Here is a 15,525-nt window from a genome sequence, read left to right on the forward strand (position 1 = left end):
AAGGCATCGCGTTGGCAAATTAAACGGAAAAAGAGAACTGTAAATAACGGCTATGGAAATTGCCGATACCCGTTACGTTACAAATTGTTCGTTGATATATAGTTATATAACAATACGATATAAATAATTCCGCTTTTTGCGCGCGCGGAGCGCTGAGTTGTCGCGAGAGCTCGCCACGTGCGAGCGAGAATATATACGTTCACCACGTGCAGCGATTACACGAGATACGAGATCACGTTGCATCGCGACATTGATATCAGTCAATCGATAGGGGTGGAAAAAAGAACGAAAGAAAAAAATTTTTCCGGCGGGAGAACAAATTGCGAATTGTGACGCGCAACAAGCGCCGTGTTTTCACTTCTGGTATCCGCAAATAAATGGAGAATTATTCGTTAGAGTGTGTAAACACTCGCACGCTGTTAAAACTGATATAAGCAACCTCGTAGATTAACGCTGGTGACGCGAATGCGCTGAGATAGCGCGCGTTTCGATTCGCTTTAAGATCTACGATTTGTGTTTCGGCGGCGTGTGAATAAATTTCGACGTGAGAAAATGCAAAGTGCATCTTTCTCAACTGTCGAACGACTTTTAATCTGTGATAGATTGATAAATGATCTTGGAAAAATTATTGAATGCATAAATTTCCAAATTTTTTTAATATTTAAAATTAAAAAATGAAATGAGAAAAGCAACGAATGATTTTTACAAATATTGTATCCTTCATGTCGGTGAATGCAATGTATTTGAAAACGTCGAGTAGTATCGCTGGCATACCTATTTCAAGCTTCGAAATTCTCTCCAATAAAATTATGTAAACGAACGTAATGCGCGCTACGCCCGCAGGCTCTCCGCGGCGTCGCCGCGAGGCGATGAAGCCTACGAAATTGCGGAGAGCTCGACGAATTCTGATTCGGGATGAGCAGAATGCTCGTTTCGAGCGCGAGAGGAACACTCTGGATCCCGATTCCCATCTTCTCTGCCCGTCATCGCTCGCTCGAGGAATTGGACGGAGAAAAACGTTTCTACGAACGAATCTTCGTCGCTCAAGGCATTTTTCGAGGCAGGATACTCTTCTCATTCCGCTCCTCGATCTGTGTGTCGAGTCTGCGAAAAATTTATCCGTCGAAAAAATTTCTTAAAAAATCACCGATCCATCATCGGTGGATGATAGATTAAAAGCAACTCGTAGAAATCTGAAACCATTGTTCCGCGACAATCCCTGTTGTCCATCGGCGAAGCGATCGATGTCGCGCTGAATAATTCCGCGCTCGACCCGCTTGTCGCTTCTCGTCCGGCGATCGAATGCACCGTCGTTATCCTCGCGAGTTTTTCCTTCGCGAAACGACTTTGGTCTCCTTCTGCCACCGCGACACAGCTGAAATGGCGAGCACAGGCGGTAGAATAGGGGCCGTGGGAAAAGCGGTAAAATGCGTCGGTAGCGCCCGATGCGAGCTCGCGCGAACCTTTTACTGCAAGTTCGACGACCGCCGCGGTGCACTTAACAATCGCACTTGTTTTTCTCTCTTTTTCCTTTTCTCATTATTCGCGGGATCTCCGGGAAAGCTTTCACGCGTTTTTAAAGTCTGCGTTGAAGATATAAATAATTCCCAACGTTCTATTTGCGAGATTCGAAAAGTCATCGCGTGTCGTACGACGTAATGTTCAATTTCGCGGATGCTTTTCGCACGGGATGCATTATCGATAAATAGACTGTCACGGCGCGGATCGGCGTCACGGCGTTTTTATTGGCTGTGCACGTCGCCGACTTTGTTTACAAGTAACCTGCGAACAACAAATTGACGGCGGTGTCGTTTCTCTCGCGCGCTGATAGGCAGAACGTTACTCGTTTGAGCATTTTGTTTAAAAATAAAATCCTGGCGGGATTGATTTTGCGACGGCGCGACAGACAGGCCGCATATAAAATAGACACGTGACGCAAATGAAGCGCGGGAAGGGTTCGCAATAGGTCACGGGCTCACGTGGGGTGTGAATGGCGAATTATTAATAATAAAAATTGATTGCTCCGAACGAGAGCTCGTTCCAGCCAATCTCCGTGGATGACATAATCGAATCCTCGAAACGCTAATCGAACGATCGCGAACGATCACCCTCTCGTCGTCGCGCGGGATTTCAGCCGCGGCCGTTCGAAAGCGTGTCGCCCACTCGCCGCTAAAATACGATGCAGAATTTTGTCTCTCTTATTATTAATGGACGTCAAATTAGTTCTCCGAAAAATATCGCGAATGTTGCTCAGTTGGATCACGAATTGTAAAATATTAAAGCCCGCTGTATCATTGTTCACTTTACTTTTATGTAAGCTTTGTATCGTTTAAACCAAATATTTATGTTTCACATGTTGTAAAATTGAAAATTTTCTCCAATAATTCTCTTTTTCTATAAACAGAAAACTATAAAATCTTTAGTGCATTCAGGAAGTATAAATTAATTATTTTACATCTTAAGACGAGTCTTATCGATCGCACGTGAATCGTAGAAATTTTTATGTGGTTATTTAAGTGTTGCTAGCAACGAAGCCTCCTGCATTCACCGTCATTACAGCTCTACACTCGTGCGCGAAAGAAGTTCTTACTTATGCCGATACTTTGCATTGATGTTTTAGGTATAAATAGAATTCTATCGTTTCTATAACGATATGTTTCCATCGTGGAATAGAAGCTCTCACGATTGTGTCGCTTTTTACATATCGCGGTATATTTATATCGAGAACTTATTCATTTTTAACTTTTAAGGTCGTCACGTTGTTTGAAATTCGATTTATTACAGTATAAGCTGTCATCCAATTTATTTCGTGCTCGTATTTTTTTTCGTGCTCGATGCCGAATATAGCTGCGATTTTTATTTTCAGTCCGAAATAAAGATTACGTTTGATGTTAATGTCAGGAAAAAAGCTATTGCATCTCTCTCTCTCTTTCACGCGACTGACGATTGACACACGCCGTGGTCCCGAGTGTGTTAAAGGCGAACATTAAATTCTCGTATCGTCGCCTTCACAAAGTTCGCGTCGAACGAATGCGAGCCAAGGCTAAAGTAATATAACGGCAACGCACACCGGTGCGCGCCCGGCAACGATGATTTGTCTCCTCCTGGCAACTTCAAGAGCTTTCGTACGAGCTGGAAACCTCCGTTGCCCTACCCGCTTATTACTTTAAATATGGCGTATTGCTTTTGCGGATTACATTATTATGTACCGCTTGTGTCCCTCGGATAAAGGATAATTCGCCTCTGCCCTCGACCCGTCCGTCGTAACCTTTGTATATTTTACGTGTAATTTATTACTCAGTCTTCACATTTGGAAGGAATAACTATTGTCCAATTATATGAAAACAGAAAGACGAGAGGAAACGTAAGATTTATCTTGTTCCCTAAAAGGATTCTCCGGAATAAGTAAAAATATGTAATAACCGTAAGGCATAAGATAAAATAAATTTTTGTGACTTTATCGAGTTCCGCGCAACGTTTCGATCTCATTCTCATGCACGACGTCAGCATTACTGTAGTACTTTTAATAAACGGCTCGCTGAGAACGGATTATTATCACCGTTATTCATCCTGATAACGGGGCCTCGTCCTCTCGAAGAGACGACGCGACGGTGACTTTTTACCCGCTCCCCTTCGCTCCAGGAAACCAGCGCGTCCTCCCGTGCTCCCTGGTCTCTCCTAATTGGCCATGTTCTTCAACATTTTTGCAGACAGAAATTAATTTTCCTCCTCCGTGTAGATGTTCAAAAGCATAATATCTTTACTGCTACATTTTCCTCGCGTTTGTATATATTTTCAGTAATTTCGTAAAAAGGTATCCTCTTGCATTCGCATCGAGATGTATTGTTGAAAATTATTAAAATATTAAGATAATGTAAAGAAGTACATGCTAAAGAAAAAATTAGCATTTTCGACAATTGAGAATTTAGGTTTCAGTCAACTCGAGCACAATTTATTGTTACATGCAGTAGAATAAATAGAAAAAAATTTTCTAAATCGAAATTTCACTCCGATAATCTTGGAAATTGTTGGACGACGCTTTCCAGATCAGAACGTGAGGATCGGTGTCGTATCGTCGTCGCCTTCGGGCTGTCGTGCACAAAGAAACAAAATAAGCGACTTTCCAAGAGTTCACGCTCACGGCTTGATGTTATTTCGACTTGACTATAGCGAGCAAAGAGAGAAAGTCTCGTACCGAAACGTACGCCTCCGAGATTCCGCGGGATACCTGATTAGTCCTCGCGACTCGTGTTAGCCGACTTTGTCCGATTTTATCGATCGGTGGTGCCTTATACATACTTGGAACGCGTGTCGCTGTTCGAACAAGAATCAACGATTAATTTTGTCGTGTAAGCGCTCGGGATATCAAAACGAGAACCGACATCTGTCAATGTGAATATGCTCGTTGAAGCATGTTTTTCTCGAATGCTCTTTATGATTTCATCTTTTTAATCCTTTTGGCTCTCTAATCATGTTCATTTTCTCGATTTACGACACGCTACTGTAATGAAATCTTATTTATCATTATTGTATGTAAAATTTAATTAATTATGCGTAAACTTATTTGTTTATTTTGTAATTAACTTGAAATTTTGCAACGATCGTATATTTGAATTCTTTCATGCGCGCAAACAAGACGCTTTATGCGACATTAGGTCATTACTTTTTTAGAATGAGATGGAGATTATATTGTTAAACCGGCCGTGAACCGACACATTTATAACATATCAGGCGTGCAGTGAGTCGCGATAAACGTCGCTCTTAAACACATGTAAAATAGAGACGCGAATATACTTTGATGGATATTATTCTCCCCGTTTGAATTTTCCTTCGGATCGGCATGTCGCGTTAATTTCGCGATAATATATTTACTATTCAAGAAGTCGAATTCACGCTGAGCCGTGGCCGTGATCGAGAATGATTTATGATTCAGGCGAGTAAGTCTCGTTTTTCCGAGCGTGGTTTTGCGAATCGAAGGTCGCTGCTGGCAAAAAAGAAAAAAAACCGCGTCAGCCTATTTGAGAGATCGGCGAGGGATTTATGATCAAACAGACGTTCGATTCATTATTGCAAAATTTGCGATATCGGCGGCGCGGCCGGGTTTATACACTGCGAATATACGTGACGGCGACTGAGCACCGTTTGCGATCGGAGTAGGGAAGAGGAAAAAAAAGAAGTAGAACGACGAGTTTCCTCCGGGCGATGATAGTGGCAGTGGGAGGCAGGGGTGGCGAGACAGAGAGAGGGAGAGAGAGAGAGGGAGAGAGAGAAAGAGAGAGAAAGAGAGGGCGGACCTCCACCGAACAGTTAGGCGGCCCTGATGCTTGCTCGGGCTCCTTCGATCGGCGACGGTGGCCGCGGGGGCTCCATTTTCGACCGCACGACCGGTCGGCAGATCGAGATCTCCGTTTTCTCTCGGCCCGCCGACGCTCTTTGGCCCCTGACTCTCGGCCTCGGATCCGTATTTTTCCGCGCGATGCCGCGGATTGATTGCGCAGAAACAGTATTTCACGAAACAGGCCGCAACAATACGCGATGGAGTGGCCAATCTCTAACTTGGATAATTTCGAGCGAAAACAAAATGCGATTGGATTACGAGAGAGGCGGGCGAGATTATCTTTGCGAGGCAACGTTTCGCAAGCGCCTCTCCGTATCGCCGCATGAGAGAAAAATAACTTTTGATGATCCGAGCGCGTAATGCTTAACAGTGGCGGATTAAAATTAAGCAATCGCGCGCGTGCTGCGTCACGCGAGCGCTGGAAAGGATAAAAGGGGCTTGTCGTTCATCTCGACGCGATGTTCGTCGACGACTTCTTTTTGATCTGAGAGCCGGGTTTTGTAGCTCGCGCGGAATAGAAGTTGAACCGTATCGTGCGATCCGCCGTTGTGAGAAAAGTAGGATGGCTCTGCAAAACAGTTAGATGGCCCTGATGTTAGCAAATTACCGAGCCGGTCGTGCCTACATTCGCGTTCGCCGCCGATATTGTATACGGCTTTTCAGAACGTCTCGAACGTTTCACAACATTGTTCGGTGTGGGACGTGCCATTCTCGGTGCATTCAAAGCGGAGAACTTTCAAAAGTCGCTCGCTAATATTCTTTACATACGATCGGTCTAACGCTCGCAATCAGAATTGAAATCATCATTGTTCTTGAGACCTCAAGCCGACTCGACGCTCACGATCGGATCGAAATCGTCATTGAAATCATGTACATCTGTAATAACTTCATTGAATTGATGTCGCACGCGTTAACCGTAATTTCTTACACTTTTCTTCGCGCGACGCGAGAATTTATCGTCGTTCTCAGACGCGCGCGTTCTCTACTATCCTCCCGCTTTTCCGCATCTCAAGCGCTGCGCGAGCGAGCGAGCGAGAAATCGAGATCCTCGTTTCCTCCAGGCTCGTCGATCTTTGGCCTCCGCGCTCCGCCTTCGCTTCGTGCCGCTTCGAGAAGCGATTCTGATGCACGGCTTCAGATAGAGTTTCTAGGATACGGCTTGAAACTCGCCGTCTAGCATGCGCGCAAGCGAGACAGTGCGCCTCTCACATTTTAGAAACTGTATGGAAAATACTGAAATCAATTCTGTTGCGATAGTTTTTTATTTCATGAAACAATTTGAAAAATGTGTGAATTTTCGATGTAAAAATCGATGGTCGCTTTATAAAAGGAGCATTCGAGTGGCTTTTTTTAGCGCTGACATTTCCCACACGTGCGTGTTTCGAACCGTATTCCGATATTTTCTCAGGATCGCTAAAGCTGGCGAGGGCCTCTAATTTTATGTTTCTTGAAGAGAACGATTCGAGGAAGAAAGTTCCAAATTAGAAGCCCAAGCCGGCTGATTATATTGCGCGCTACGTGAAATGGCTGCCGCGAACGAACGACGTACATATGCCGCGTTTACGAGAGGTAACCCTCGTAAAGTGAAAAAGGGATCCGAACAGCGAGGAAAAAGAAGTCGCTCGTCTCGAAGAGCTCGATCGAGCCTTTTGCGGCGAGAAAACTGCCCTTGTCTCCTTCGCTGCGTCGAACGCGAACCTGTCTGGCCGTGCGTGCGTGCGCTCGAAACATCTCTTATGTCATCGCTCCCATAAGTCTTAACCCTTCTCTCTAGCTATAATTTCGAAATAGGACAAGGGGGAATCAGCCCCGTGAGATCGCGCGATTTGACTCGCTGAAGAATGCATAAATATTTTCTCCTAGCTCTTAATTAACCATTCTTCAGCGTACTTTATTCAATTCAACTAAATATTTCTTTTTTTCGTACAATTATTTTTTTTACACGCGATAGAATAACTCTAGATATTTGTGCAGAATTATATTATGTTAATTCGACTTTAATCCAGGCGCTTCAGAGTCGTAATCCTCGACAAAGTTTTTTTCTCCTTAAAAGATTAGCAGATTAATATTACATGTAAATTTTGAGAATCTCTCTCGCGTGTTCGTGGTCTTCGCTGCTCGAAACGGGGATTGACCGATCGTGTAGGAACTCGCGAACGGCAGTTTTCCGGGGGGTTCACGGATTTTCAAGCGAAACTCCACGACGGGCAGAATGCAGAACGCGCGCGGCCCGAACTCCGGCCCTATTGATTTTAGAGAACCTTCCGGCGAGACTGTCGGCTTACACCACCACCGTCGGCAATTCCACGCTCCCCTTCGCCCCTCGTCAAGTTTTCGAGAAGGGTCACCCCGTAATTTGAATATACGGCACCCTTCCGCGCGCGCAGCCCTCCCGGCCGATTGCACGTTCGGCATATTTCGCCCGCCATGCACGGCGCGTTCTCGTTCTCGCTCTCTTCGCGCTTGGAATACGCGGACGAGATATTTCGCCGTGGTAACATCGTTATACGGGGTGCCAAATCGCTTTTCCCGCAACAGCGCCGGAAAAGTGTTAAAATCGAAGAATTTGTTAATAAAAGAAATCTGTATACAATATTTTTATTCGTTGTCAAACTTGAATGTCAGGCTTGTATGTCACTGTTTGTGGCCTTTACAATATCGACGGTGTTGTTAAATAATCTCACTGTTGAGAAATCACGTAAGACGCGCGAAACCACAATTCGTAGACTCAGCGCTTTTGACGTCTTTTTTTTACGCGTCACAATAACTCACAGGCAAAGTACGCGAAAACGGAAGCGGTCGGTTATCGAGGTACATATCGCGACGGACGATAAAATAAAACGCTGTACATACAAACGTACGTTCGCGAATTAATCGGTTCTACGATCAGCGACATTCGGCCACCTTTGATCATTCGACGTAATATTTTCGTGTGTCAGCGACTTCCTTTGTAGACGGAAGCGTGGAGTTTCGCCGGTTCGTTGGTTCGTTCCAACAGTTAATGCGCTTAGAACTTAATTTATCGAATTTCGAGTGGGAGCTGTGCGGAGCTTTGCGCGCAGCACGAAGTTTACGTGTGCATTGCGCGAGCATGCGATTGCGCGATTTTTGTCCAGACACGCTCGCCGCGCGCCAGCCGTGAATTCTCCGACACGGGAAATCCGCGTGCGGTTCGCGCACTCGCGTCGCGGGGAACGGAAGCCGGGCCACGATAATCCGGGTTTATCGATTGGCACTCAGTTGCCAACTTGGCAGTGGCGAACTCCCGGAATTACGAATGAAATGCTCCACATAGCGACGCGGTTGGCAAATCAGATCCGCTTTCATACCTTTGCGAGGGAGGATGCGTCGGATTCCGGCTCACCTTCCGGCGAGGGCCGCAGACGGCTCGCATTTTCAGCGACGAAAATGCATCTCGTTTCTCCTAATGTGCTTTTCAGCATCCTTTGAAATCTCCAATCTGTGGTAATTTTTTTTTTTTTTTTTTTCGAACTGCGCAGCCCGTGTTTACTGCACGAGGAATTAAAATAAGAATAAAATGATTTTCCTCGCATCGACTATTTCTCATCCATTTCGCGATTGAAGCGTACCGAGAGGGTACGAAACTCGCACATCAAAGGGTTAAGGGGGAAATAGGGGTTCAGCGGGAACGGGGTCGGACTTTTTTCCCTGGCCAGCTCGTTGTTCGAGTTTCAGGGCTGAATCTAGGGTCGGACGAGGTGGTTTTCATGCTGCTAACCCCGTCGCTCGCGAGGCTCGTCGTGTAGTTGTATGTATTGTAGAGACGTACGCGCTTTCTAGCAGTCGGCATTAGTTCCCTGCTCGTTTGTTCCCTCGTTCAAGCTCATACTTGAAAACCCGTGGGGTCAGTGGTGCTCACTGCCAGACGTGGATTGACGCAATCAATTAAGAGCACGGTGAAACGAAACCCGGGCTTCGATTTTACGACCGTAAAACGAAAAGAAAATAAAGCGCTGCGCCCTGCCTTTGCATTAGGAATTTTACCTGCGAGTTTCTCGAGGTTGCGCGACATTGAATAATATTAGGTTACCGTATGACAAACTAGAGCCTATTCTTTCGTCGATAGAGCCAGTTTTAAAATATTGCAAACTTGAATTATTGGAAGAAATGTCCAGTAAGCTCGTGGTATGACCTCTTAAGGTTATTCTATTCGAAGTCAAGACGACTCAACGCTCCACCGAGTGTTTTGATTCAAAGACTTTACAGCAATTGTGATATACGGGATACCCCAAAACAAACGTTGTTATCGAAAGCGTGTCCGATACTTTTGAAACATCCTACGTACTTCAGACTCTTTCTATCGCTATTAGACACAATACACATACAAGACTGGTAATTTCATAATTGTAAAATATCAGAAAAGCGGCAGGAAATTGTAAACACTAGCCTGCCTTTGTTTGCATAGGGCGACCGCAAAAGCAACAATGTTGTTTTGCACGTACAACATTGTTGAATTATGTATAAATGATAAGCGGATAACGTTCGGTTCTCATAGCGAAGCGTGCGAGATTTCAATTTGCATCGCGATATTTTGCACAGTTCGGAATTAACGGTTGATTTGAGAGTCGCTGACACACGCAGACAGCCCGTATTCAGGACGCAGCTGCGAGCCCGCGCGCAAGCAACTGTGCGCAGCGTACGCGAGCGACGGTGGGCGCCGTTGGCGTCGGATTGGTCGCGCTCGCGAAACAGATCCCCCATCTGACGTCGTCCGAACAAAGAGACGAGGCTACCTCATCCGTCGTCGCGAGCGCTGCCATTAGAAAGTCGTCGGCAGTCAATGTGTGCGGAATCTCCGCGAGTCGGATAGAGAAAGAGAAAGAGAACTGTCCGTCGGTTCAGGTGTCGCGAGAAAGTCTGTCGATCTGAATTGGTTTTAGAGGGAGAGGAAGAGAAAGGAAGATATCCGAATATCGGTGAAAGAGATCTGGCCGATACGGCGAATCGATCGATCGAGCTCGGTCCTCGATCGGTGGTGTTGAATCGTGAGATTCCATCCGGTGAGACGGAGCGTGAAAAACGAACGGCCGCGTTCGATCCGCGTGCGGGAGAATTCGGCGTGAGTCGACGAGGCGAGTACACGGAACGAACCGTGCGAAGGAGAGGAGCGCCGGAGAAGCGACGCGCTTACGCTCGTACGAAGGATCGATCCCCGCCGTACACTTGTAACTGTGCGCGCTGGGACGCATCATCGCCGAGACGAGAATCCACGAGGGACGCTCCGGCGGTTAGCTGATCGCGCTGGAGGGTCGACGACGTACGCCGAGTGCTGTAGAGTGCTACGCAGCGACGTGGCGACGACGCCATTTTGTGGTGACTGGTACCGTGCGCTTCTTTCGGCATCAGCGCCGTCGACGAGCCTACTCATCGCCGCGCCGTGACCCGTGACACGCGCGTATCTTCCGATCGCGTTCGCCAGTGTGTTAAACGACGTGGAGCGCTTTGGCCTCCGGAGCCTGGGTCGCAAGAAGCAGCGAGAAAAAAATAAGAGAAAGAGAGAGAGAGAGAGGGAAAGAGAGAGACAGAAAGTGTTCGTGTATCCGAGCAACACGGAGTGCGCGTCATCGGCGTCGCTCCCGTCCGCGCAACTCATTTATCTCACCGCGAGTAAAGAGTTCCATTTTACTTCATTACCGTCGACGTCTTCGCCCTGGGTAACCAACGATGAGACTGGAAATTGTGTCGGCGGCGGATTTCCTGGTGCACCTGCTGCGCCTGCAGGCGGGACAGCTGTCGGAGCGGCAACTGGAGATGTTCAAGTCATCGTTGACGGAGGTGCTGCGCCACCGTTACCGGGACCACTGGTTTCCGGATCGGCCGAATCGCGGCTCCGGCTACCGTTGTATACGCATCAACGGTAAGATGGACCCGGTGATCGCGCAGGCCGGCGCGAACGTCGGCCTGCTGCCGACGGTGCTGCACAGCCTGTTCCCCAGCGAGCTCACCATGTGGATCGACCCGTCGGAGGTGTCGTACAGGATCGGCGAGAACGGCTCCATTTGCGTGCTGTACGAGCGCACCGAGCCCGAAAATCCGGAGGAGGTGTCGCAACAGCACCAGCAGCATCAACACCAGCACGCTCATCAGCATACGCAGCATCATCATACGCAGCAGCAGCAGCACCAGCAAGCGCCCACGACGCTGCCGTCGCAGCAGCAGCAACAGCAGCAGTTTGAGAGCTGCAAGGATTCCCTGCTTCTGGAGCACACGCAGTTCAGTGAGCAGATCGCCGCGTTTGTCTCCAGCTGAATCGCCGGGCTTGTCGTCGCTCGCGTCCACGCTCTCGAAATAATCTAATATTAATAATGAAAAAGGAAAAAAAAAAAGAAAGAAGCGCACGTGCATCTCGTGATATGTGATATCCCCCGCGTCTCGGCGTCGGACACCGAGCAGGTTCCGCCGCGCTCGACTTTTTCGTGGACTCCCCAAGGCGTGCGTGCGTCCTCCTTGCGTTTTTCTTTTCCCCCCTTCGGTTCCTTCCTTTTTTTTCTTTTCGGCGTGCACTGTGAGTCTCGAGCCACGGTGATCTCGGCTCGCCTCGACGTCGCTCCGTGTCTCTTTCCTTCTCTCTCTCGTCCACCGCGAAAGCGGAGAGCTCCGGCGCGTCCATCCGCAAACTCATCGTCCCTCCTTCGAGCGAGTTCCTGCTAAACGGGGAGAGTCCATCCTTCGGGAACGCGAGCTCGTCCACGCGCGTCGGTCGACTCGAACGACTCTAGTCCAGTCTCGCGCTTCCCCGATCCTCCTCTCGCGCGCGAAGGATATCCCGAGGATGAGAAAGAGAGAAACCGCCTTCGGGAAGAGAAACTTCCGACTAGTCCGCGCGCGATTCGACAGAAACAACGGCGGAAAATGGAAGAACAACCGTGCAGAAGAGGAAGAGAGAAAGTGACTCGGGCTAGTCGATTCTCCTCGTTTCCGGAGGCGAATCCTTTTCGGATCGTTATCAGCCACCGCTTTACCGTCGGCGAGTCGTCGTAGGAAAAACGGAGCGAGCTCGAAGCTCTCTCAGCAGCCGACTAATTGATCTCAGCACCTCCTCCACCCGCGTAAAACCTCCGAGTATCTCCCGTGACAAGCAGCAGCCATGCGAGGGAGGAACAACGAAGACCAGCCAGCCTCATCGCCCCTGCGTACTACTACGTTCCCGAGGGAGTAAAGAATCCGTACTCGCACACATATTAACACACGAAAAAATACACATATACATAGGACTCATACATTCTTTCTGTCTCTTGCATCCCCTCGAATAACCAGCGTCTTTCTTCCACATACTTCGTCACGTCGGATTACGAGTTAAGGTTCGTACACGCCGACCGACGGGTGTTTACCGCGCGAGCGAACACTGTCGCCCTTTATTGAGTCATAAATAATTTTCCATCGTCAAATTTCTTGTATAACCAGCTTCGTCCCGACTTCCAAGTATTCGCATCACGCGTCGGTTGGGATACGATCTTAAGGTTGAGTAATGAAAATCGAACGTTCTCGTCGTCGAGGATTTTTCTCGAACCTCGCACTATCAATGCAGATTGATACCACCGAGCCACATAGGTACACACAAATACACAATAATACACATTACACAGAGGGACACGCATCGATGATCCCTCGATCGAAGAACAATCGCGATCGATCTCACATGGATTGTTGTAACGGGTGTCACGATCGTCAGTGTCGATTCATCAAATATGTCTTTAGTTAAATGTTTTTCACAAATATCTGTATAAACAGAAAGATATTGAGTACACAATTCGAGACTGTTTTGTGTAAACTCTGCGGAATTTATCGACTAATTTAGATTTTCTGGAAAAATCGAGTATATAGATATATATAAATCTCTTGAAGAATTGCGACGTTGACGCAACGAAAGTTCAAATTCAGCGTAGATCGGAGAGTTTTCGAGAGTGGTTGTCGGAAGTGAGAACCTTCTGGATTCTGACTAGCTCGACAACGATTCTCCACGGTAGAAATCTCAAAAGGAAGTTTTAATGTACACACACACATATACACACTCACTCACACACACATATACATACGATACACATATACACACGTACAAATTTCACGAAAGCGCGCGAGTTTTTATGTACATATATATATATATACATATATATATATATAATATATATAAGCGTTATGTATGTAGAGCACCGTGTACACGGGCGGGAGCGAGGGCGAAGCGAGAAGTCGCTCTGCACGTGTACACAATCGTCGAATTGTACATTATCATTTGCGTGAGAGGAGATGGAAGAAAGCGAGAAAAAACACGACAGTGTATAAAATTGCTGTGATTTTATCCACGGGAAGGAAGGGCACACGGGCGTGTTTATACAATGGAGAGTCGGTCTCGGAGAATGCGTGCATGTGCCTGTGACTGCGTGCATGTGCCAGATTGCATGGTGTATGATTGTAATGTTTTGGGAGTGATCGAGAATGATTTTGAGAGAGAGAGAGAGAGAGAGAGAAGAATGATTGGATGCGCGTGTATGACGCTCACTCGATGTATTCGCTCGCGCGCTCCAACAATAATAATCGAGTCCGCTCGATTAGTCACGTGTCCGTTTCGTGCTCTCGCGGCATCGAGATTTGTTCAATTACCGTTACTCGGCGAACCGAGTGTGCTCGCATAATAATGAGAAATCCGCGTTATCGAGCATTGCACTGTTGCAGTCTCCGATTCTACATAAATTTCAAACTAAATTCAATATTTCGTAAGACGTGGAAATTTTTGTCCGTTTTTTTTTTCGAGCACGTGAGAACGGACGGTGAGAGTTTACACGTGTAAGAACGAATGTGTGTGTGTGTGTGTGTGTGAATGTGTACGAATGGTCGCACTGCATGCGTGTGTGCGTGGGTGTATGCGAATGGTTGAACGGATGATGAAAGGTCGGGGAAAGAGAACCCATCGTGTTCGGCGTCGAACGAGAGAAGGCTCTGTACGTAGCAATTATAGAAACCATGTCTGTGATTATTACTAAGAATAGAGAGACAATATAAGCAATCTCCGTATGTAACGACCTAAACACGAGCGGCGTGTGCGCTTATTATACATACCGATATGTAAATGGTACATATATGTATTACGTATACAAGTGCGAGAATTTTACCCGCGGTTATCGGGGGCGCGCTTGGCGGTTTTCCATCGGGTCGTCACTTTTAGCTCTCGTGTCTCTGATATCATGCCGATGTGTTTTCCCTTTTATCGCGTATCTACACGTTAATTACGTTCGAAAATAAATAATATCCCGACAAAAGAAATCCGGCGTATCCGTTTACAAACATCATCACGGAAGCGGGTAGTGCAATCTATTTAAGTGTCGAACGACGACTCGTTTGAAAATCGCTGAACGCACTTGCGTTACGGCGGAAAGGCGATCATCGAACAAGCAAACAGAACCACATCCTCGCCTAACCTATAATAAACTCCTCGGGGCTCTGACGTCATGCGTAACAGGTCAAAGTAATTGGAGATCTTTATTATACACGTATATCAAGCGTCGCGTGTATTCATTAGCGCGTATGGAGTGAATCGATCGATCCAAAAAAAAAAAAAAAAAAATTATTTCGAATTGTTATCATGTGACGTCAGCGCCGGCGGAGAGCTGTGCGCTAAACACGGGTGTCGGCGAGGACAGTGGTGAAAAAGAAAATATTGTTTCCTTCATTTTACGTATCGGAGAATAAACACACGATTGATCCTCCGTATCGACGGCTGTTAGAGCACCAGTGATCTCCTGTCAAAAGTAGTGCGGGACGGGGCCGGAGAAAGTGTGAGAGCTGAGCGGGAGAGATTTCGCTGCCTCGTCCTTCGACGATTATTTTGCTGACGGCTTGACGACGAGACACGCGTTCCTTTCCCTTTGTTTTCGGTTTCCATCGCGGAGAACGCGGGTACGAAAAGGGCGCGCTCGTTTCGCGTGAACTGTCTTGTAATCCATGTTGTTCATCCGTTCCCACAAACACGCAGATAAAACTATAAATATCGACAAATGCTGAGAACGAAAGAGGGTGAAAGAGAGTGCGTTAGAAAGAATGAGAGAGAAAGAGAGAGAGAAAGAAAAACGGACAGAAAGCTAAGTGGGAGAATACGAGCATTTATTTCACGAATAAATTGTAATTACTATACATATATGCGCATATATTATATATATATACATAATTATATA

General features: G+C 46.9%; 2 protein-coding genes across 4 annotated transcripts in view; both read left to right on the forward strand.

Annotated features, from left to right (window-relative positions):
- Nucleotides 1-15,525, forward strand: part of Ipk1 (Inositol phosphate kinase 1) — a 74,888-nt gene that overhangs the window by 29,377 nt on the left and 29,986 nt on the right. The window lies entirely within an intron of this gene.
- On the forward strand, nt 9,868-14,958 carry LOC105679104 (protein BTG2-like). Its single transcript, XM_012378915.2, has one exon. The coding sequence runs from the start codon at nt 11,024-11,026 to the stop codon at nt 11,606-11,608; it is 585 nt and encodes a 194-aa protein (XP_012234338.1). The 5' UTR covers nt 9,868-11,023; the 3' UTR covers nt 11,609-14,958.

Source organism: Linepithema humile, chromosome 2, assembly GCF_040581485.1.
Source record: "Linepithema humile isolate Giens D197 chromosome 2, Lhum_UNIL_v1.0, whole genome shotgun sequence".
NCBI lineage: Eukaryota > Metazoa > Arthropoda > Insecta > Hymenoptera > Formicidae > Linepithema > Linepithema humile.